The 25,455-nt window shown below is 40.3% G+C and overlaps 1 protein-coding gene across 2 annotated transcripts in view; it reads right to left on the bottom strand.

Moving 5' to 3' along the window:
• Positions 1–25,455, bottom strand: part of pip5k1ca (phosphatidylinositol-4-phosphate 5-kinase, type I, gamma a) — a 42,483-nt gene that overhangs the window by 9,844 nt on the left and 7,184 nt on the right. For both annotated transcript variants that reach the window (XM_062395110.1, XM_062395111.1), the window contains exons 2-15: positions 16,749–16,780; positions 16,129–16,215; positions 15,731–15,861; positions 15,452–15,569; positions 13,673–13,825; positions 10,095–10,394; positions 9,078–9,277; positions 7,295–7,378; positions 6,978–7,026; positions 4,576–4,660; positions 4,007–4,168; positions 3,419–3,560; positions 3,106–3,138; positions 2,713–2,832 (exon numbers count right to left, since the gene is read on the bottom strand). In XM_062395110.1, the coding sequence (XP_062251094.1) occupies positions 2,713–2,832; positions 3,106–3,138; positions 3,419–3,560; positions 4,007–4,168; positions 4,576–4,660; positions 6,978–7,026; positions 7,295–7,378; positions 9,078–9,277; positions 10,095–10,394; positions 13,673–13,825; positions 15,452–15,569; positions 15,731–15,861; positions 16,129–16,215; positions 16,749–16,780 (1,696 nt within the window). The remainder of the gene's footprint in view (positions 1–2,712; positions 2,833–3,105; positions 3,139–3,418; positions 3,561–4,006; positions 4,169–4,575; positions 4,661–6,977; positions 7,027–7,294; positions 7,379–9,077; positions 9,278–10,094; positions 10,395–13,672; positions 13,826–15,451; positions 15,570–15,730; positions 15,862–16,128; positions 16,216–16,748; positions 16,781–25,455) is intronic.

Raw genomic sequence — 25,455 nt, 5'->3', positions numbered from 1 at the left:
TATTAGTATACCAAACATAAAATATAAAAATGAGTACTATCTTTTTACTGTTTACGATATTATAAGTCATTCTAATGGTCTGTGTAGTTTAGCAACACGAGCAGGCACGCACGCACGCCACAGAAACAGGTCCAAGCTATTAGAGTAAAGTGGCTCTGACTAAAATTCAACAGCTGTGTGTGTGGGTGTGTGGTTGTGGTTGTGGGTGTGCTGTTAAGCAGCTTAATCTCAAAGATTTGTCAGCTGGCCTTGTACTGCCACACGTCTTCATTGTTCCTGGCCAGAAGATCAACGTGGGGGGGGATTTAGGGACAGACACATTCATTTCTCAGCTTCTGTGTTTAGCAAACCTCCACCAATGAAAAGCCTGTCTACTGGCCACTGAGGCAAAAAAGCTGAGTTCGTATTTTAAAGAAGGAGCTGATTGGCTGAATAATGAGGGGATGGGATAATGGTTGCCATGCAGAAAGTCTCTTTCACACCATTTCTCATTTCCATTCAATATATATTGTCATAAAACTCTACATATACATTAGTCTCACAGTTAATCAGACTCCACATCTGCCTCTTTTCTCTCCCATCTAAACAGGTCCACAGCTGCAGGTGAGTTGAGGTTGCTCGGACATTTTTCAGGTGCTTAATTTGACTTGTTTTAGCTGCTCTCACTGCCAACCTCCGGGCTCCTCCCAGACCCCCCTGGCCACGTGTCTAGCCAGCACCAGACCCAATTATTCAGTTGGTTTCCCTCAGCAACCACATCCTTCATCCTCATAACCCCATCATAAATGCAAGCCCCACAGCCAGTCTATCCAATGTGCTTACATATATGTTTAGTTCTGATTATTTTCCATCTCATGTTGCGTTTTCATGATTCTGTGTATCTTTGAGTTAAGTCTCCAGCAATCAATTAAAACCAGGTTAAAAAGTGTCAGATCATCCTGAGCAGCCTCAGGCCTCCAGCCTTGCTGCCCCACTGCCCTACTTCTAATGGCTGGTTCCCCCATGTCAGGGCTCCTTAAGCTCCTTGTCTGCCTCGCGATGTCACCCCATTAAAAAGATAAATACGCACACACACAAATCATAATGGTGCTCACCCTAATATCTGTAAATTAGATGCCTGCAGCATTTATGTGTATAGAACAGATAAATGGGTCAAGCTGATTTCACTTTTCAACTCTGTGCTAAAAACTTTGTGTTTGTGTGTGTGTGTGATGCAGGTGAGGTTTATTAACCTGCCAGGAGGTTATTTATGTAGTCACATCAAACTGACTCATATTGATGATTTGAGTCATGCAGGGCTCACTGCAGCTCTGCAGTTTATCTATTCTCTATCAGGGTCACATGTCTACAGGGAGCGTATGACAGAGCTCTTCTTCTCATTGTTTATGGTGAAAAGGAAACAGAGCTGTGTGTGTGTCATTGGGCCTCAGTCACCAACCATTCTGAAAAAGAAATCTCTTCTTAAACCCTGTTGAGCCAGGTTTACACAGATTCTGAATTCACAAATGGTTTCTTATCTGGGATTTGTTCCTGTGTAAGAACAACATCTACACACATTGAAGAGCACTTTAAGAACACTTGACAACTGACTAGTGTTAAATAATTAGTTATTGTATTTTTAACTTTTAATTCTACAGCTGTATTATAAGATTGAAATTACCATAATAAGTTTCCATTAGTATCTTAAAAAAATTACAGACAAGTTTCATTGCATATCATCATTTTTTCAACACATGGAAATGTAGGAGAGGGGAACAAACACGCAGAATATTTGGTCTATACTGCAAAGGATTAAGTGTAATCTTTTAAACACAAACATGTTGGAGGGGAAAAAATGTTGTCACAAAAATAGTTGGCCCTCTTTAGGTTTCACATACTAGTGTTTAATATGACATGTGTCATATGTTCTATAATTTTACTGCTAAACCTTTAAGTTAAAACTGACTCCATGTCTGTGGTACAGTGCTCCTCATCTCTTTTCTGGGTTTGACATTATCTATTTTGACTTCCAAACTTCAAAATGAGATCTAACATTTTGAGCTACACATGATGAATTCCTGGAAAGATTTATGATGTTTCCTTGTGAAACAAATACAGATGAAGAAACAAAATCTTCACCTCTTCACAGTTTTTGAAAAGCCCCCCAAAAAATCTACAATCTGTTATGGAGTAGGCCCTTATATTTAAAGTGCTGAAAAGTCATGTCCATTGAAAGGCCCTAACTTGTGATGAGGATGCTGGTGCATTGACAGTAAATTAGTGACGGACTCAATGAGATCAATTTTTATGTTTGGAATATTTCCTTGAACTGAATGTACAGTACAGTTGTGCTCCTGATATCGTCTTATGACAATAAGATCTTCATTAAGTGCATTTATCTCTCTCGTGTCATATTTGTAGTATTAATGACTACATGACGTATTGGACCTTTCAATGCTGGAGTTATTAAATTACTGGGTGGTTGCGTCACTTCTATAAGGAGTTTTGTCATGTTGTTACCTTAACTAAGGAGGTTATGTTTTCATTGTGGATAAAGGACTTGTTTTTTTAATGACATTCTTTAACATTGTGAGGTAGGGCAGTTTTTGACATTTGAAGATGCGATTTCTATAATTCGGTGCAATTTGAGGCAGCTTGATGGACTCTAAGGGACTTTTGGGCCTTGGCCTATGTTTATGCTCTACTGCGCCCTATTCTAGTTGTTTTATGTACCTGGGTTGAGGTGAAAGTTGTGGAACAGAGATGGTGGGCTCACTGTCGTGTCTCTTCAACTCCACCTCCACTGTGATGGTTTGCTGATCCTCCTCACGCACACGCAGCTCCTCTTGGGTCCTGAAAACAAACAATAACACACACAGAGGAAATGAAACACGTTTGGGAAACACACACACCCAGCCACATCCTAGAAACAGGAAGAATGGCTCTACTCATAAACGCACTGTCCAACATGCTGCCCTCGCATTTCTCCTCTGACCTCCCACCACACCCAGCATATGTAATGCTGTGAAAACTAAAGCTCACAAACCTCAACACATTATAACAGCTGAGTTAATCCTGTTTGAAATGGTTTATGGAGTGAAAGCAGCTTTCATAGTTCTGACTCACCTCCCATCATGGGTGAGAGACTGGGTGTGTCGCCTGGAAACAGAGAGCACAGTGTCAGTACAAGCTGAGAACTGCAGCATTCAGCCAACATGCTGCATATAAGGAGTAACTCTTAAACCTTCACGAGTAACTGCTGATCAGTTTTTTCTGATTAATTCAGATTTTTAATACATTACACATATAGTGTATTAAATACTAAAAATAAATGTATAATAAATACAACATCAACTGCACTTTGGGAGTAAAGGCTCAGATTTCAGTGGATGATGCCAATGTTTTAAAAATATGTGTGTGTGTGTGTGTGTGTGAGTACCTGTAGCGGGGGTTCTCTGCTGTGTCACATGGGGATCTCTCAGGGATGGACAGAGAGGTGGTTGAAGACAGAGTGGTGGCGATTGATGCTGTGGTGGCTTCTTCAAATGATGGAGGAGTGCATGGAAGAAGATCTGGTCGACCTGGATGAAACAGAGAAAGATTTTTACAAATTATCTATTGAGAATGCACCCAGCGATATGCTGGTGAGCTTCCAGGGTGGGCCCAATATGAGCTGGGACTGGCTCCAGACTCCGCTGTGACTCTCAAAATATAAGCAGTATAAATAATGGATGGCTTAATTGATAGATAACAAAGCAGGATCCTGTGAATTATATTGTTTTGCACTTATTTCTGAGGTCTGTTATGCTTATTTACTATTTTGATTCCCATGGTAAAGCTACAAGTCCGTTTGTTGACTATGCCCTGCAAACATCATCAGTACTACAGTTTAGAAAATAAGACAAAACATGTTCATGTCATGTGAATAGAAGCTGCAACTTTTTCTGAATATTTAACTCAAAGAGACCAGAAGACAATTTTTATTATTTTAGTTCTGTCACTATTTTCATGAGACTGTGTTATTTACCCTCGTCATCCAGCGTTGGGAAGCTGCGAGCTCCTCTCAGGTCGTAAATGTTCTCATCCCTCTCAGAGGGCAGCTGGCTGGCTGACCAGGCTGCACCAGGACCAGTGCACTTAGGCACCATCAAAGACACTCGACCCTTCTTAGATGGAGACGACTTCAGGGCTGAGAGACAAAACAAAGTTAAACACATAAAACTTGAGAAAACAGTCAGATTGAAAGATCCACTAAAGATCAAATTAAGCCTTTAAATCCAACTACCTCCTTCTAGCTAATGTTTTTTGGAGCTCATTCCAGAATAACCAGGATATGACATATTGCCTTGAAGCCCTATTGCAGTGAATTATTTGCTTTTGAGGAAAAAGAAAGCTGCGCAGGCATCAAACCGATGTTCTCTCACATGACATGAAGCAGCACCTAATAAGGCAGTTAGCTACTGTGTCTGATAGTCCTGTCAAAGCTCGGCAGTAAAATAGACAAAAAGCCTGGCATCTGACATTAACTCAGTAGTTCATCCCACACGACTCTGTTTGACTATGTAAGGCAGTGTCTAGACGTAAGGTTAAACTCACAGGAACTCTTCCTGAAAACCGTGTTGCTCATGAACTTGAAGAACCTATCTGCATAGAAGCCAGGCCGGTGGACCGACACGGTGTCCTGAGGAGAGACAAAAACCCAGAGATTAATGAGACAAGTGGTGCGAAGATAAAATTATCAAACCAGAGCTTTAATTAGATTAATTATCTATAAGTCTCTGAGTGTCCCATTTAAGTATTCTTTCAACCGACCAGACCGAACAACACACAAACAAAAAAAAAGGGACAAATGACAGAGAGAAACACGGTCAGATGAGGCTAACAGACACATCTCTTCATTATTTATGTTGCAGCAGACAGAGATCCCACTGCCAGGAGTCTGACAGATCACACTTGGTTTTTGGTTTAGAGAGAAAAGAGGAAAGGAGCAAGGGATGAAGGAGACAGAAGTGAAGCCACTGCCTCCCTACTGAGTTATTATAAGCCTTTTGCATCAATACCGCCGGAGTTCACGATTAGGAACATCTTTAAATGCGTTCACGCAACTCGGCCAACTGCATGTAACACATTGAAGAGTGTAGTTTCCATTATCATCCTGAGCAGTGACGCACAGGAGGCTGTTACGGGGTTAGTCGCTCTCCCACTCGTATCTTGTGTATGAGTGTGCTCAGAGAGGGAGAGTGGTATGAGTAAGTGAGAGTGGGTGGTTGGGATCGGCGGTTGGGGGTAATGAAATGGCTGATTGCTTCTTGAGAGCATGTGACTGGTGCCAATGCAAATTCTCAAGTGTACGAGGAGATGGGAGGTGCGATGGAGTCAAGGGATATGTGGTTGCTGAGAGAAAACTAAAACCTATTTGGTCGGTTTTTGTGTGTCAGATTTAGGGCCCATGTCCATCAAATAAAAAATCTCTAATTTGTAACATACAATTTTTCATAATTTAGTCTGCTGCTACAGTTGTAAGCTGATAGTGAATCAAAATGAGGATTTTGTGTAAAAGGACGGTAAAATCATGGATGTTTTCAAGGTCCAGTGGTTTGACAGACAGATGAGAGAAGGAGTGAGCCAGCAACAGCAGTGCACACAGCTCTACAATGAAGCACCAGCGCAAAACACTAAGTTAGAGAACTATCATGAATTCATGAGAAGGGGCCGCCAGATACTGAGCCAACAGTCTTTTCCTACACTTTACCACCTGGTGGGAAAAGTTCCACACAGTGGTATCCCTACTAGTCTTGCCTTGTTTATGGAAGTAAACCTATATTTCTTAATTTATGTGCTCAGGGTTTGTTGTTGTTAAAATGTCCCATGTTGCATTTTGATTCCAACACACTTCTCAAATAGCACAATAGTAAACATGCATTATTTATGCATGACAGATGGAGATTGAGCCGTTGATTCAGGTTGACACTACACAGTCTACCTCTCTTTCTCTCTCTCTCTCTCACCACAGTAACAAGCTGACTGCTCATAAATATGATTTACTGTGGACAAAGCTCAGTAATGTCTTATCCTAATGACAATGACAGAAAACAATGCAGATGGAGTGTACACTAATAATAAAATATTTGCTTCATTAAAGACAACTGTGGCTGGTCATAGGCTTATAATCAACAAGTGAGTAATCCACAGTTCTGCCTTAAACTGCTTCTAATAAGCTTGCATACACAAACAAACCCATAAACATGAATAAATAACAGACCTGTATGCTGAGACTGTTAAATCAATGTGCGAGGAGACAGGGAGGGTGTAGCGGCTGTACCATGGGAATATTCTCAGATTTACAGGATGAGAGAGAGTAAGATGGACAGATGGGGAAGGGGATGAGCTGCCAGAGATGAAAATCCACACTGACAGATAAGCGCTTCGTCAAACCAATAAAGTTTGCCAGAGTTGAAGCTAATAAAAATCCTCAAACACGCAAAGATCTGAAAACAAATAAAGCTTGAGGTTCAAGTTAATCATGTTTGGTACAAGCTAAAGGTAACAGTGAGTCCTTTGTGTGCTGTCCCAGAGGAGGACCTGGTCTGTCGTGAATAATGTCAGAATAATATCTTAATAAAATATACATTTATATTCACAAAGTTCAGGTACAAATTATTTTCATGATATGTCCCCTAAGCACCTACAGAATATAAAAGAGCAGAATCTTAGGTCAGAATAGGTTTCTCAATAATAAAGAAAAGCTGGTTATGAAAAATATTATGATTGGCTGTATAAAAAACACAGGTGGAAAAATCCATGTGTAGAGGGGGAAGTGCTGCCCTCAGTGGACTGTATATGTCATAGGGAGGGACCTATGGATGGACGACGACACACTGATCATTACATCACATTAGAGTTGATGTTTTGTTGATCATTTGTGTGTACAATATCCAGCAGTTCCTGTTCTTGCATGTGATTGGCTGTGTCTCTGGACAGAGCTATTAAAAACTCACCCCGTCGTGAACCAAAGCTTTCCACGAGTGCTCCAGTTTCTTGATTAGCCTGCAGAGGCAGAGAGACGCACACTTAAAGTGATGATAACCATGTCTTATATATAAGGGTCATACACAAATATAAGCAACGTGCCTATAAAATGGGCTGTCTGTGATGTTGTATCAGTTGTATTAAGTTTATGCACAGACACATTTCTGCTGCAGTAGAGAGTATCTACACACAGACATTCATCCTACATCTGAAGCCTGCAACAAAGTGGAGAATATAAAACTGAAGGAGTGACTACATATAATCCCTTGGTCTCTGTGAAGATCACCTGTAAGACTGCAGGATGTCGATGATCCCGATGTAAAGAAGAAGTCGCTCTCCCTTTCCATTGACAGCTGGGATGCCGCCCATCCTAAAATGAGAAGCCAAAACAAAACAGCACAATCAAGTTTGTCAATCAGACTGCAGGACTGTTTTTCAGCTGATGTGATTTGATACGATATCCTGTGAATCAATAATTGATCTGTCAAAATTGAATCATCAAAACCAGACAAGACACAGGTTTTTACCAGATTTTGTTATCATCCTGCAGCAATTTTTACTCTGTATGGTATTAAAACCTATTTACTAATAATGCATGTTTTTCATAATAAGTTTGCATATTATGAAACATATATTCTATATGCCTGATAAGGCTTAACCTAAATCCTATAAATCCGGAATCTTAGAGGAATTAAAACCATTTTAATGAAGCATTGCGTTAATTCATGCAGGACACGGAGGCCTGTGCTCAGCTGTCATAAACTGTCAGCTACACTGATCCCTGCTCAGCTAAAGTACCACTTATGCTCTGCTGCCGCAAACTTGCCTCCACCGTCCCAGCCTCCACCTTTTAGCACTGAGTCCAATAATGGTTGTGGTAAATGGTATTCATCTGGAACAAAATGTATCTTGCCTGCTACGCCCACTGGGGGGTATTGCACGTGTTCCCTGTTTTATCTTAGCATGCTGCTTGGCTAATCCAGGGAACATTCAATGAATGGAGCCATCCGTGCCAAGAATAACTTTATTTCCCTTTGTGCAATCAATGGTTAAAACATTAAAAAGTGTTCCTGACTGAAACGCATTGGATACCCACAGTACCTATATTGGATGCTATTAACAATAACTTACAACAGATATATCTAAGTTAACAAAATATATGTGATGAGGATTAAGGATTTTATTGTGAAGGAGCTAATGGACACATTTTAAACATTATTTTAAATCACAAACTCACATCACTTCACATGGTGTTTTTTTCTCAAGTTTCAGATCTGTGGGAGCCCTGATTAGATGAATTGATTAAGACGCACTAGTACATCTCACACAGGGTTAATCAATAATTGATCCAATCCTTGTCAGTGTAAGTGTTCAACTTTGACCAAATAATCAAATAATAAATCCCATAACCAAGCAGCATCCCACTGCACTGGGAAGGTGTTGCTACTGTCCTCTACTGTATCATCTGAACAGCTAACAGAAAATTGTATCAATTTATCTGGAAACTAAAAGCAAGTTAGGTTATATTAAAGCAGGTCAAAGTGTCTGAACTCTTAATGTGTAATCAATCAAAGTCAATACTTTGTATAAAATAAACATCCTTTATTTATGCGATAGTAGCATTCTAATTAACTATCGAACATTCAATCCACACTGAACCAACAGCCAAAGATTGTCTGCCTTAAAACTACCAACTGATTGATGGGGAAATATCAAACTGGTTATCAAGGTCCCTTGAAATTGGGGGAACCAGTTTCAGTATGACCTTTAAAATGTTATCTAAATTTTCCCTTTATATGGCAGATTTAACTTTTCAGATTAAAAGAAAGGAAATCTGAAATAGATTGTGCATACTCACACTGAAAATTAGAGATTTAAATACTGAACAGGATAAAATGTCTAGAAACGTTAATAATTTACAGGTGAAGTACTCTTGGCAGTCGCAGTTAAAGATTAAACACTTTAGATGAAAATGTTCTGCCTAATAAAGCTTTATCGTGTTTATTATTGTTAATATCTATAACTGGCCTCCGCTGCCAACAGCCCCATGACACTCTGGCTAAACTCACGTGTCGTCAGTGTCGATGGACCCTCCGCAGGCTGCCCCTCCCTGGATGGACTCCATGGCTGTGGAGTACAGGGCCTTCTGCTGGGCCACGGGCCTCTTCTCGTCACTGCCGCCCTCCATCTGCCTCTCCCTCTCCGCCTGGTCTATGTTGTGAACGCCGAGCAGCAGACTGTAGTCCATGATCTTGAAGCTCTCCAACACCTGAGCAAATACAGACACATGTGAGTGTCCTGCGATTGACAGACACGTGGTGTATAAAACCGTCTGAAAGCTTTTATCTGTGGTGGATAACAGCTTCGGCACCAGAGGGAATGAGACCTGTAACAGTGGAGATGTTGGTGCTACACACAACACACAGTGATGCACACACTGAAGCATGTAAATCACTAATAAACAATGTACAAGAGAGCAAGTGTGTGAGCAGAAACTCATTCCCATGCACTGGCCCTGTAAATGTAAACATGAGGTAATGATTTACAGGTCAATGGTCGGCCTGAATCCAGATCTGACAACTTGTTAAACATCTAACAGGTGACAAAGCTCAAATGTATAGTGAAGGAACCTGGGAATGCCAAATACTATCATGAACAGCTTTATCTCTTTCTGCCTTCTTCTCTCCCATCTCCCTCCTCTAGTCATACTACTAGCAGTCATTCTCTTTTATCCATCAGGGCACCAACAGCATCACCTCTGTTATTTTTCTCCATTTACTTTTGCAGAGTTCATCCATGTCGCTTTATTTCCCTCATTTGTTTTGGGACACTGCATTTTGATGCACTTAGTCTTTCCTTCCACCCTCCCTCTATTTCTCATCTCCTTGCAAAGCATCTACTCCCGATATATAAAGACTCTTGATCGGGATGTCATAGTGACCTCAGAATTACTAAACCCCCTTTTACTAACCACGTTAGCTACCTTTTCATTTCACCCTGCCAGGGCTCTCTCAAGTCTATCTCAAGTGTAAATTCAGCAAGCAACAAATCTTTACACAGCAACTATACAACTCTGTTCGTCTTACCAGGCAGTCTCTCTGTAGGGTCTTGACGAGCGCGTTGTAGGTGTCCACGTCCAGCATCAATGCGTCCTGCAAGTCCTGCATGAAGTCCAGGTCTTTGAAAGTGGGCCTGGCCTTCTCCCTCTCCTTCTTTGACGCTCGCCTCTTGTAGGTGGAGCCCTTCAGGTCAAATTTGAGGTGCATGCGAACCACACGGGGCAGGACGTTGTTCATCACAACCACGCGGATGTTTTTCCCGCCCGACTGGACGCAGTAGAGACCGAAAAACTTGGGCAGCAAAGTGCGAGGGTTCTGATTCAAGTTCTGGAGAGAAAGAATGAGAGAGACAGCAGACGATCTTAAAAAGGCCCATAAATTGGTGTAAGTTTCTGAGCTTTGACTGGACGCTGAGTAAGAACTTTACAGCGGAACCATCTTGTATGGGAAATGTTGGCACAAGCTATTATCACATTTTACATGTTTGTTTGTTTTTAAATATGTACCTGTGAGCAAGAGGTGCTAAAGAAATTATTCTTGAAACTCTGAGAGATCTGAGAGGGTTTGTTATCACAGATTATCCAGAAAGTCAAGACATCAACACATGAAGCATTTTTTCATTCCAAGGGATCTGGGAATAAAAAATACATGGGAAGTACGATAGGTGATACACCTAGTGCGAAGAGTTAATTTGTTAAGAATACATGATTCTCTGTGTACACATACTTTGGTTACAGTGTCACATCTGTCATCTGATCACATCACAGTGAGTTACATAACTGAGAGTGAACACAGATCAAGACTTTTAACTCACGGTGCAGTGATTTACGAAAGACTCCAACTGTGATTACAATTCTTTTGTAATCACAGCGACCCAGCCTTGGGGAACTTAAAAGGCTCCATATCAAAGATATCATTATAATCATCATCATCATCATCATCATCATCATTATTATCAAGAAGAAGCAACAACAATAGTAATCATCCACCCAGCCAGTGATACAAAGTTTTCCTCCAATGGATGAACTGAGCAAGTTGACCCACTGAAGATTTCCAAACAACAAATTCAGACGGTGCGAGTCATTAAAAGCATATCCAGTGTCTCATCAGTAGCCTGCATCATTTAATAAATCATATTTAGGTTTCCAAGACAACAAACAGTGAAGAACAAAATGATGATCAATGTTTCTCTCTCTGGATCAAACTGTTCACTGACACGTTACAACTGAAAAGCTACAGAAATTACTAAACAAAAAGTAGTTTTCAGTTTATCAAACTGTAAAATCAAATTTGTCTGCAACAGAGAGTACCATCACAATTAGATTGAAAACTACCTTCTCCTATTTGGCAGGGTTCTGTGTGGATTTTCAGTAGTCAATCCACACAAATGAGGTTAATCGGGCTGTGTGCTCAGCTTTGACCTTGGGACCTGAGCCGGTTCAGTCCCATTAGAGAAATGAGAGAGAGACAGAGAGAGAGATTGACAGAGAGAGTTGTAGTCCAAACATTGATAGCACACAGCATCCAGGACTTGAAATAACTGCAATAGGAAAGGGAAAGAGGAACAGATAGAGGAGAGATGAAGGGGGAATGTGGAAGTGTGGCTACAAAGCTCAGCACTGAACGACCTTCAGCTGAGAGAAACTGGTAGAGAGAGAGCAGCAGAAACGATACAGAGATAAGAGAGAGAGAGAGAGAGAGAGAGAGAGAGAGAGAGAGAGAGAGAGAGAGAGAGAGAGAGAGCGAGAGAGAGAGAAAGAGCATCCTCTGCCGTCAGCCATACACGACCCTTCTGTCGATGTTAAGAGGGCAGAGCGTTGACGAGCCAACAACACGGACACGTGAGGGAGAGGAGAGAGCAGAGAGAAGGGATGGAAAGGAGCATGAAAGGAAAGCAGGGGGGAAGAGTGGATTAAAATATGGGGTAGAGTGAGAGATAGAGACAATTAAATTACCCCAAGAGCATCACAGCGAGAGGGAGAGTGATAAGACGTTAAAACGTGAGAGAGGATGGGAAGATGAGGTAGAACAGAAGGGCAAATACACAGAAGGAAAAGAGTCTGTTACATCACAGTGATCTGTATGCTGCCCAGAGCGAGACTCCTCAGCCAGCCCTCCACCATCCGCTAGTCAGCGGTGGAAGAAATGTAGAGCTCCACCAATGTATGACTGCACGCTGTCGGTTTTTCAACATGCTATATTTTGTTCATCACATTACTAGCTTGTGAGTCTATATATGTTATGTGTTGTGTCTCATTTCCTTAGTACATCTTCTCTGACCTGAGGCTACAGCCACCCGGCATGAGCATGAATATCTCCACTTTCATTATACCTCGTTCTCAGACCAATTACACCAGCAAAAAACAACCAAAAACGATGGAAAAGGTCACAGCAAATGTGCCGAGCCTTTAATGTCCCTAAATGATTAAATGATTTCCCACAGTGGTCTTTGTCCCTGCCTGACGGAACATGAATAAACACGAGGCCCAGGGCTGTGAACCTGAGAGGCTGGATAAGTTGCATGGACATACATGGAGCTGTTGCTGGTTGACTTCGTTCACAATAAGCCTGCAGACTTTAGAGAGGAGGAGAGGAGGGGATGTTACTGTTGGGGCAAGTCATGCTCTGTTAGGCTGAAGTACAGTACATCCGGTTACTGAAATACACCGGCCAGTCTCTTATGAAACCGTGCAGCCCGAGGTTTCAGTCAGAGTTGTTATGTCTGCTGCTTCATATGAAAACAATTTCATGCCCAGCGGAGAGATTTCAGGGCTCTAACATAAAATGGAGACGAAAAAAAATATTCCTCATTATAACAACATGAGGGCAAGTTTCCATGTGAATGAAAGTCTGAGTGTTCATGTGTTTAGTGGCTTTTTCAGACCAAGATATACATACACTGTCTATTTTTACATTGACAGCAACATTACACCGATTGACCCTTAATTGATAAGACATTATTTCGAATATCATTTTTACATAAGCTGCCAAGTGAATATTGCATTCACTTTCCTGTTTAAATGTTACAGAGCACAGAGAGGACGTTACAATGCAATTAAGACGTAAACATGTCAACATAATATGACTAAGATTGTAATACTCCACTCCCGTTGTTCAATTACTGCTTATTCTGAGTATGACCTTATTTAGGTTAAATTAATCATAAAACTGTCTACCTGCCAGCGTCTCATTCAGGCTACCGTCTTCGTCTGTTTTTTATCGGAATATTAGTATCCATGCAAGCGTAGTAACAGAGAAGCTTCTCGACATTTTCTTTGTATGAATCTATGTTCACTTTATGTTCATGTGCCTTGACAATAAGATGGTATCAAGACAGTCGTATTATTTTGCATGAGGTTATATTTTCTCAGATGAGTACCAGTTATTCACCATGTATTATCCTGCATGTGTGAACCCTACCATGAAGAGAAAAGATTGAAAACTACTGAACCTGAAAGTAAGAGTAAAACACAACAACAATACAGCTAAAAATCAATTTTGTTTCATCTACCTTTGAAATAAGATGGACATGGAGACATCGACATGATTCACTTTTGATGAGAGCACGTTTTTAACACTCCCACACACACATAGTCTTTGCTCACCATGTAGTATCCAGGCAGCAGTTTCTGTAAGAACTCAGCCTCCTTGTGCATCACAGTCTTGATGATGAACTCGTCGTCCTTTGTGAGATAGAAGACTGAACCGCTGGCTCCAGGATTGGACAGCTCAATAAGTGGCTCGTTACACAGGGAGTACTGCAGGGAAACACGGACACAGAAACTGGGATTTTAGTGAAATAAAATGATATGAAAAGTATAGTTGTTTTAAAGATATTTTAGCAATACACATATAGTGTTTGTGGACATTTCCAGGGTCCAGTTTGATAATCACAAGCCCATGTTCCCCAGGGCAGACACCCCCCATAACTCCTGCATTGTTTCGTTATTTAAGGAACAATTGAACAAATACCAACTTTAGTTTTTTATCCAGGAAACTCTTGTCGGTTTTAGTCACTACCATCTAAATCAAATTTTCACAGGAAAAGAACAGATCGAAAAAGTGGCAATAATAGAAGACAGCAACAAGGCAATCCCACGGTGGCATTGGGATAGACAGGAAAAAGAACTTGGGGGCATATTCATGATGACTGAATACTTCCTGGCTATCATATACTGAGAGATATGCATCCCTATTTCCCAGTATGCTAAAAGAACAAACATTTCATATACAATAGTAAATCCATTATATCATCGAAGAAATTCATGTTAATCAATTGTTTTCTATCTTGCTATATAAAAAAAATTACATTTGATTATCATGGTCTTTATAAAAAAAAGATCTGTGCTTTTGAAGTACACCCTTTAATTGTTATATTTTATATTTTCCCAAAAGCAGTGTATAAATACTGTTGCTCGTTGCTGTTTATCAAAAGTGATAAAGTTAAACTATTGTCCGGCACAAAGTCACCAAACAGTCCTGAAGAGGTTGAAGTGGTAGGCAGCCGGGCTCAGAGAGACACTAACCTGCTCAGTCACTGACACAAACAGACAGATAAAGATGCACCTGACCGTATCGTTACTGTTATTTACTGACATCACAGAGAACACGTTCACCTGGTGCCTGTTTTGACAATTCACTCTGATGTTTTGAACGTGCATAAACACTGACTAAGCAGTGTGTGTTCATTCTGTTAGACTGCTCAAAGCATTGAATCATGCAGCCTCCAGGTCCTCGACACTGACGTGCAGAGACAAGCTGCAAACCTTCATCCTTCTCCCAGTCCTCCTCTCTCCTCCACTCCGCCCTCTCTTGCGCTGTGTTATGTTTTCTTTTGTATTCGCTCTCTTCCAGGCTCAACACTTGTTTACTTTATCTGTTTTCATTTGTTGGGTTTCCCTTCCTCCCATTACTCCTTAAATCCCAATTTGTTGCTTTCTGATCCGAGAAAGATTGTTGTTATAATTTGTTACTGACAAACTCAAGTCACATGACCATTCAATTGTGACCATTTGTGTCATGTGCTGTTATCTGACATGGTAGATTATTATTAACACATTGGAATGATTTTGATTGACTGTAAATGATGCTGAGAATGAAATCAAATTTGAATTATCGAGACTTTTTAACTGATTTAAATGTTGAAACTAGCTCATCAGGATTTCTTCTGACTTGACTTGTGAATGACAAACAGCAGGCACTCAACAAGACTTGGCTTGATTCTCACAACATGAGACTCCCTTGAGACTCATTGGACTGGCATGTGTGTATGAATTTCTTTCACCTCTGATTTGAGCTGATACAATCATATATGTGACGATCGTAGTTCGACTATGTGGTGCTAGGTAAGAGCTGGTATAGCTATGACAAAACAAAATACTTACCAGGTAGTCATCTGGCCTGATGCCAAACAGTTCTCTGAAGTAGCGGAAGGCCACGGGAGCGTATGTTTTGAAGCGGAAGTCTGGGAAATGGTGGGCTGGAGTGAGGTTGCTGCCTTCACTAGAGGGCAGAGCATCAGAGCTGTGATGTATGTGATACTTCTTTCCAGCAAACATCAAACAGGATGGTTAAGATCATATAGTGTTCACTCTTCGCACTTACAGTATATGCACTGGCAATATACTGAGGAAGTATGTATTTATTTATGTGTCAGTTGATACCTGGGGAAAAAGATGCTCTCCACCACGTAGAAGTCCTGCATCAACACATCTCTCTCGGGCTTTGAGCTCAGGTTGCCAACCGTGTAACCGATGCCCAGCTGGATGGCACCTTTCAAGGCCGAGGATGTGGTCTGCACGGGTGGGGATAGGCAGACAGATGCAGATGTTGTGAGAAGGATACGATTCAGTCTATAGACCTCACAGTAAGAAAACTGAAATAACATTCCATATAAAGCAAATGTACAATGTCATTATCAGTTAGCATTAAATAAGTTGACTCCTTGTATTCAACCATGAAAAAAACACACCATTTCGGAGCTGTTGCTCTCTCAGGTTCTTCATATGAAAAATTAAACAGAGAACTTAGCCTGTTTAAAGCTGAAAAACTGCTACTTTACCTTCTTGTAAGTAGTTTCTCCGGATGCATCCACCCCTCTGTGACCCATCTTCTTTCCCTGACCAGGCAGGCCTGAGGACGAGGGCATCTGATGATACAGAGAGAGTTCATCAAAAAACGTTTTTTAAATATCAGAAGACTGGGCTCTGACACAGTATTAATGCAGGAGAGTGATTTCAAAATTTGGCATTTTTTAACTGATGAGAACATATTAAAATTTTTAAGCAAAATATTTGAAACTGTACTTCCTGAATCAATCTATGATAGATTTCAATGGCGGAAACTGCTCTGGATGTTAATGATCTGAAAGTTGCTATTTTAAGTCAAATTAAATGTCCGTGTCAGACTTAAAATAAAACAAATGTCCAGTACTTGTTTGATTTCCTCTTGTTTGTTTGTCTCTCTGGAAGTTAGCAGGATTTTGCTACAAAACTACAAAACAGGTTGCCATGAACCTTGGTGGAAGAATGCGGTATGGATTGTGAAATGTTGATTTTATTCTGTTCAGAAATATGTTTTCTGAAATTCTTTCACTCGTCTGAAGCATTTCCCAGTTGATATTGATGTAGACTAGAGACAATGACTAAATAGAGAATATTACAACGACGTGTGGCAGCTTACCTCTGTGATGAAGGCTTTCTTAGCAGCAGCATCTGAGACAAAGAGAGACACAGAGAGATGACAGTGTTAGTCGCTCTGAGACAGAGAGGCTCCATTACTCAGCTTCATTAGTTTTCCCTGTGACAGAAATGAATACCAAACCGTGGACGCAGCAGTCCAACATTATGTAACAATGTGAAGCACAAGAAGCGGCCTGTCAGCAAGAGGAGCTGAAGGAAACAAACGCATCAGCGACAAGAGCACAAGGTCCTCTTTGAACATGCTCACGTTTATTGAGTGCTGTGTGGCTGAAGGGATGTCAATCTGTCGTGCCATCCTTCAGGCAAGGAAAAAAAATATCAATGCATATTTGTTGGATTGCCATGAAACACTGTGCAGACATTTATGGTCCCCTGAGGAGAAATGTAATGACTTTTGAGACTCCCTGACTTTTCCTCTAGCAACACTGACAGGTGGATGATTGTGGGTTTTAATGAAATATCTCAACATCATCTACTGGATGGATTACCGAGGAATTCGGTAGACTCATGTCCCCCTCAGGAAGATTTTTAATAACTCTAGTAAATCCTCGTATTTTATCTAGTGCCACCATCAGGTCTCTTTCACTTTAAACTTTTAGTTTTGGACCAAAATAAATGATAGTTCAGAGCAACATCTGCTCTAGAATGTGTTGTTCAAGAGCATATATTAAAAGTTGGTGAGCATGATTAAAATGCTCCCTGCTAAATACCAATGTGTTAGCACTGTGATTGTTAGCATGTTGACGCTGGTCTTCAGTTTGAAGCACTGCTGTGCGTCCGTACAGCCTCGTACAGAGCTGTAAGCATGGCTGCAAAATCTCAAGTTTTGTTTTGAAATGATTTATTAATTACTTCTATGAGGGAGCTTGTGTTTTTAACCCTGACAGCTTTTCTGTGTGTTTGTAAGGAAGATAACACAAGAAATACTGGACAGATTACCACAAAACCTGGTGCAAGAGTGACGTGTAGGCCAGGGAAGAGCCCACTAAAGAGAATAATGTGGGAATTCAGACATATTTTGGGGGTTAGCATCGAAGATCATGTGCAACCTGTAATACAATATGGATCTAGTGGAGGGATATTATGGGATGGAGGTTTTTCAACTACTATGGTAAAGAAAATAGCTCTAGACGCCTGCATGTAACTACCTCCAGCTGATAAACAAAATGCCTTGGCTATAGGACGTGATTTAATCTAAGGCTGTTGTTAAGGTATGTACTCTACTGAGAGAAATTCTAGTTGAGTAAAAAATACTTGCAGACCTGATTAAAACATAAATAATATCAGTTTATGGCCAAAGGTACAATCCAAACAAGGTCACATTTTAGATAAAATGAAAAGGGTTGGACTTTATTAGATAACCATAAACATGCATAAATCTTGACTGAAAGAGGTTGAAGCTTTGATAGTAACAATTGCATCTAAATTGAGGTCTGTTCTTTCCGTCTGCAATGATTTTGTAGAAGTTGAAGTCAGCGTACAGTACATGCTAGCACTGTGGCTTTAATGGTTATAGTAATACAAGTATCTGACGACATTTGTTACACCATGAGATTACATTATTTATGATGGTCTAAACGAATCTGCTATAATCTGCTAAGACTGCTATGCTGTCTAATAACAGGATGTGGGGAGAAGAGAAAGGCCATCAGAGGACTGTTTTCACAAAGACGGCCTGAAATAGATGCATGATTATAGATGTGTAACACTCAGCATTATAATGCAGAGAGGAATAAGGAGGGCAGGACAGAGAGAACACAGAATGAGGAAGGTAACAGAATGAGTAGATGAGAGACGACTACAGACAGCACAAGATTCAGGCTGATTAATAAACTCTTTGCCATCACTGTAACCAATATCACACACAGCCGCACAGATGGTGGAATTTATAACGAAACTGCTGATATGTTGACAACAGCTACAACACAGTCCGACTGTTGTAAGTAAATAAAAGAGTATTGGTGATAAGATGTGATATCACTAATTTATTTGTATTTATATGATCACTTTTCATTTTTCTTTCACCTGATTAAACAGGTTTATTATCATTTAGCACTTAGTCGTTTTTGTAAAACAGATTTATTTTGTAGCTTTTCAAACCCTATTTTCTGAATATAACAGAAACCATAATTTAGAGCATGCAGTCAAATGCATTAATAATCATTTTCTAAATTTAATCACAATGTGCCCAGAGATTCACACACACCCAGTGAGATAGCATGCACGTTGCACGATGCCCGGAAATATGATGATTTTTGTCAAAATGTGCAATAATGTTATGTGCAATCAATGATCACGTCTCAGTGACAGCAATATGATGAGTAAACTTTGTGGGAATCAAGTTATTACATCCTGCTCAAAAGGTTATTTTTCATTGCTGGATACATGAGCCATCTTGAGTCATCACGACTGTGGTTAAACAATATCACTAGCGGACTCAGGTCATCTCATTTTAAGACTACAGATGACTAACACAAGATAACTAAATTAAAAATGCACACACTGCTCTGGGTATTATTTCTGGAGATAATCTCTCTCAAGATATGGAACCATAGATGTCAAGTGAACAATGTGTGTAATCTTCTTATTTCGCTAAATCAAACCCAATCAGGAAGTTAGTATTCTGCCCTAGTGAAAAACAGCTAACCTGTACAGCACAGTAAAACCCAGTGTCACTGAGGAGAGGGATAGCATCTTCACAGCTTCTCTCACTCTGTGTTGCCAGCCTCTCTACTCTCTCTCTCTCTCTGCATGGATCACGTGCATGCCCATGTGACCGAGCCACAGAATAGCCTGCTTGCCAGCCCTCCTCCTCCTGTGTTTCTCTATCTCTCTCCCTCTGTTACACACACACACACGCACGACACACTCACAGGGGGATGAGCGAACAAAAACGTGCCAATGCTCCCTACAAGCTGCAGCACACAGGGAATACAATTTGAGGGGGAAAAAGACTTAAGGGTGAAGGAATGTTTCAATGTAGATAATTACAGAGGATGGTCATACTGTTCTATTTATTCGTGTCTGTGAAGACGCAAGGGATTGGTGGGTTCTTTAATCTCTCCTCTGTCATTTCCAAATTCCTATTTCATATGTGTTGTGTATTTGAAGGAAGTGTGACATCCTTCCTTACTTCAGCCTCTTCCTTTCCACATGTCTGCAGCTATTAACACTGCTCTTACAGTGCGAATGCATACAGAGGTATGTGAGTAGGGGGCTTGGGTGTGTGAGAGCTCCATGACACAACATGTTTAAGACAGTGTGAATGTGTTACTGCGCATGTATGTAAATTGTTTTAACATGTCATACAGAGATCTCTCTCTCTCTCTCTCTCTCTACCCTCCCAGCGGCTTGCTGCCTCACATCCTTATGGAGAACCCTGATGTATCCGTGGTACATGTGAATACATTGTTACCATGAGCCAACTCAATTTTAAGATCACTGATGTCACTATGGTAATGAGTCAAGATCAATTAATATAATTTATTAGGTGATGGAATCAACTTTTGGACACAGAAGTATATCACGATATAATGTTGTACTGTATCTCAATGATACATTAACCACCCAATGACACAATAACAAAATTAATTTTAAATAAATAATGTAAACTGTGGGCTGCATTCATGTGAGTTACTGATAACAATGTCTGACTTAGATGGGATCAATACTGGGACTCCCGGAGGATGAGCTAAGTAAGAGGCCATCTCTGAGATGATTGTTTGTTATCCTGGCAGAGGCTAAGTGACGGTGCCCCAGCTATCGATTAGGTGTTAATTTTTTATTAACACAATAAAGCAGCATTTGATTACTGTGTCAAAGTGGGACTGACCTTAAAACACCACGATAGCGTACTAAATACAAGGTGGAGTGTAACATTGATTTGTGTTTTACAATCTATTACAACAGTGTGAGGAGGAAATGACAGTGATTTGTCAAGGACGCTGCGGAAGTTCAGCCTTGGGGAGCTCCTTTTTTTAGAATATGTTGATTTATGGATAGCCTCAGCCTAGTTCATTCTGCTCAGGAGGGTTATGCAACAGTGATGGTTGCTGTTTGAACTCAGGAAGGCAAACTGATCCTAAATCAGTGTCATCAGGGCATTGATTATTAAAAATAAAATACAAAATAGCCTTATTGTACGTGTATGAAAACAATACAGTAGCCAAGCATAAAAATAAACACATTTATTTTATTTATTTGATATATTTTATCGAAATAAATTAAAAACTAAATAAAGCAGCCAAGCCATGTATCAAAATAAACTACGTATATACAAAAACTCAGTTAGAGCAGTGTGTCTTATGATGAGTTTGAGAAATGTTTACCATAAATGTAATTGAATTGCATGCAAGACCAGGGGTTAGCTGCAAGGGACTAGCATTGTTCAATAATGATGCTGTATAATTATAAATGCTTAAGAAGTGCAGCACACCAGCTCAACTCTCTTACCTCTTGTAGTCTTTGTCTGCCTCTCTCTCACTCATGTCCCTCATCATAGGCTACTGCCTATCGACGCCTCCAATCTCGTTCAGACTAGCAAAAGAGAACGACCTTGAGGCGTGTATTTTCAATTATCGTGCCCACGCAGTCTTGTTCAATAGAGTTCAATAGAGTTATCTGAGAACAATTCTCATGAAACACAAAACAGCCCCCACTAAGTTACACAAATAGAGAAGATGTGAACTACAACAATATAACGCAAGCTCTCGGCCAAGGGGCGCAAGACGAGATCAGCGAGAACTTGTTGATTGCTAAAACTACTGCGGCTCAGGGCTAGGATTATAACAGCAGACATTTAGGCTGAAAGCGAGTCAAATTTTAATGTCGGGGCTTATGGACACTTTGATGACAGCACAGGAGCTGTATGGAGGAAGGTGGTGGTCGCCATTTACTTACATTTTGGGGATTTGGCTACAACACTGTTTACCCCTGAAACTCCAAAATTGCTTTGCGGACTCAAACTCTTCTTCACCCAGCCCTCCATCAGCATAATGGTAGTAAATAATGAGTGAATTTTTTCATTTTTGGCTGAAGTATCCCTTTAAGTATTTTGAAACCAAATACTAATCCATGTTGATCAAACCTATCGAATACAAACAACAAAATACTATTTGTATTTCAAATACGTATTTTAAATGTATGTATCATAAATACTGCCCATCCGTGCACACCAGTCAGCCAGAGTGCATCTCTGGCCTGTAAAAGGTGGAGGCAGTAAAAGGGTCTGATAGAATATGTTTGGATAATATGTTTACCTGGTACACAGGATGATCTGCAGCTCTCTGTCAACAGCTGAAGAGGAACTCTCTTTTTTTTTATTGCTTTTATTAATTTTCAGCTAGTCAATAATTATTTTCCTCTTTTCACCCGTAATGGAAAAGCAACAACCGATACTTTCAGTTTAACCTTTAATCAAAGTTATTTATTGTTTACTTTAAGGTCTTACTGATTTATCTGCCAATTTGAACCTTTCACAGACATATTGGTGTTTGCGAATAAAGAAAGAAGAAAACATTTTTATCTGTCACTATAAAATTTCAACTTCTTTTCTAAATAAATAATTACTTCAGTCAACACAATTACATTAGAAAGACTGAAAGCAGAGAGAGACAGCCGGACTCTGTCAAGTAACAAGTAAGTAATCACACACACACACACACCTCTAAAGGTCTCTACACACCAGGGGCGAAAAAAAAAAATCCATCCATCAAATTTATAAACCACTTGTTTTCTTGAGGGTCACTTGGGCGCTAGAGCCAATCCCAGCTGTATCGCAGTGTCAATACACGTTCACTAAGGTCATTTACACTCTCCAATTGACATAAACCCAATTTTGCATGTCTCTGGACTGTGGGAGGACCAAGGGATCAAGAGACCATGGCAGAATCGCTGAATTGCAATGAGGCTACAGGGTTAAACACTGCTTTGCCACATCTGGTGAGGCAGAGGACCATACTGGGATCTATCGACCCAGATTGGAGCCTGGCAGTCTGTCGTTGTTAACATGTTTTATAACCCTAACTACTGCAGTGTAGATTTACATTTTTCCAACTTAACAACTGGAAACTGGGATTAACTCCACATTTCACTCATATATAAAAAGTTGACCAACTATAGTGTAACTTTACTTGCAGTTCAATAAAATTGACATTCAGATGCAAAAAATTGGACCTTTAAACACCACATCTCGTTTTTCACTTTTTTTTTAACAGACCAATACCAAAATGATATTTATTTTCTCAAATTAATTCCTGTAGTTTTTATGACCATATCTAATGTGACTTGTGTTACAGATGCACATGTGCAGATGGTTGGACAGGGATCACAAACATAGATAAGTGTTTACATGTCACAGTATCCTGGTTTCTATCAGAGAACTCCAGCCCAACCCAACCAGCCTCTGTGTGTTTCTGTAACTAGGATATGATGTTACTATGCACAAACACAAAAAAAAGGTTTACTCCTGCTGCAACTGTGCATGTGAACTCAGGTGTATCTGTTTGTGCATCTCAGTATATCAATAACTCCTCCCACCTGAGCATTATTGCAGTTAGTTGGATGGTGACAGTTATGATTAAGAAGTCATCAACTTCCTAACGCTGAACTATTCAGAAGAGGCTTAAATGTTGCTCGCAATCACGGCACTCTGGCAGAATAATATCCTTACGGCTTATCCTTACTGCATGTAAACGCACAGACAGGGAGCCACAGGCAAAGTAATCAGTAATGCCAGCTACTTACTACAAAGGGAGGTACAGCTAAACCGCCTCTAAATACTTTAACATGAATTAACTAACCAGCATGGTGGTATCAGCAGACATTCACAAGCTGTTCCCTTCTTCAGCTTTCCTCTGATTTACTGAACAAAGCGGTGCACTTGGGAAAGCCCCTCCGACCTCTGCTGTCAGTGAGGCTGGGTACCAAGCTCAACACTTTTTAGGGCACTGACTAAGCTACTACTTTAAAACATGTACAGAGCAGAGCGTTACGAGAAAGAGAGAGACAAACTTTGTGTGCAGAGGGCTGGAGAGGACAGAGGACAGCTTTTCTCTGTGCCAAGTCATCCATTAGGATCGAAAGCATCAAGGCAACCAAGCAGGCATAATAATAAACTTCCTGCCCTCAGCCGGATCAGAAAAAGCTCCCTTTGAGACATTTAGCTTAGAACTAGACGATGAGTATTGAACCGATTCTGCATACAGACTGCTGCTGGCAAAATAAATTAACTAAAGGAAAGTGAGATATAATACTGAGTTTCAAGAGACAGACACTGTATTTTTCTGTATCCATTAATCTGACCATTATGTTCATAATAAATTGTTTGTTTGTCCTATAACATAAAAACAGAAATCTGCTCATCACAATCCAGCAATGAAAAAAGTATTTGTTTTGTCTCACTGACAATCTAAACACAAGTTGATTTGAAGTTAGTGGAATTCCAGGCATGAATAAATACAGTCAGCATTAGTGGGATCTGTATTCTCATTTTCAAAGATATGGCAACCAGGGAAGAAATGATTATCAAAAACTGAGTAGATCTTCTTGTTATCAATTATCTGGTTTGGTATGCACAGGTGGGAAATTATATTTATGACTTGTTTTTCTCAACTTCATACATCTGTCATTTTACAGAGCCCATAAACCATTTTTTGTAATAAAGGATCAATAGAAAATCCGCAATGTGCTGAGGTTTTGTAAATGTCTCACAGAGAGGCAGCAGCCCAAATGCAAAGCCAGCCAAGTCGTGGTCACTATTACTTTACTATCCCTAATCCCAATCCCACCAGGGTTCCAGACTAACTGTCTGGATTATCAGGATAACATGGCGGCAATGCAAGGACAGGTGGAAGTCAAGAGACTGTCTGTTTGTCAGCCTGTTATATACAGTGTCTGCTTTGCTTGTTCATCATCACCTTTAATGCAACTGTTTTAATCAAGAAATATACGTTTTTATTGTGTTTCAGAGACAAGATTGAATAGAGGAATTAATTCAGTTGGCTCTAAATTTCTTTGCGCATGAAAAGGTTGACAAAAGAAACTGCAAATATTAATAAAATGGAACAACTGCAAGTACTCAGCCTCTACTGCAGGCCTTCACCGTCCAACTCAGTTTATTATACACGAAAATTGACAATGAGGGGTGGCTGAACTGACTGGCTCTGCAGTTACCGACGGAGTTACTGACAGCAGCTAATAAAGGCTGTCTAAATCTCATCACTTCTACCGTGGAACAGACTGATGGAACAGGTTGGCAGGAAAGTGTCATGTTTCCTAAGAAAGGCCTGAAATGGAAATCCAAAGTAAGGAGATGCAGAGAGCATTGTCTTTATTGCAGAGGACTGCTCTGCGAAGTCCTGACAGAATATTCTCAACGCCATAGCTTGTTGTTGCACACACCACAGAGACACACAGAAGTCATAAGCATCCTTTCAGTCTCCCTTTCAGGGATGTAGACATCTACCTGTGTGTTGGTGGGAATGTGTTGCCCTCCAACACTGTGACTTGACATATCCACTCAGCCAGTACAAAAACACATTAACAAACGAGTAATTCATATTTCTGCTTTCGCGCCTTCAGTTAACGTTTTCTCCTGGATATCAGCTTCAGGGAACGTTACATTAATACAATTCGCTTGATGTGTCAATCATTATACCGTGGTCTATACTCCCTCTGGGAGGTTTTTC

This window comes from Platichthys flesus, chromosome 9, assembly GCF_949316205.1.
Source record: "Platichthys flesus chromosome 9, fPlaFle2.1, whole genome shotgun sequence".
Taxonomy (NCBI): Eukaryota; Metazoa; Chordata; class Actinopteri; order Pleuronectiformes; family Pleuronectidae; genus Platichthys; species Platichthys flesus.
The sequence above is the reverse complement of the archived record's forward strand: the minus strand, read 5'-3'. Positions and strand labels throughout refer to the sequence as shown.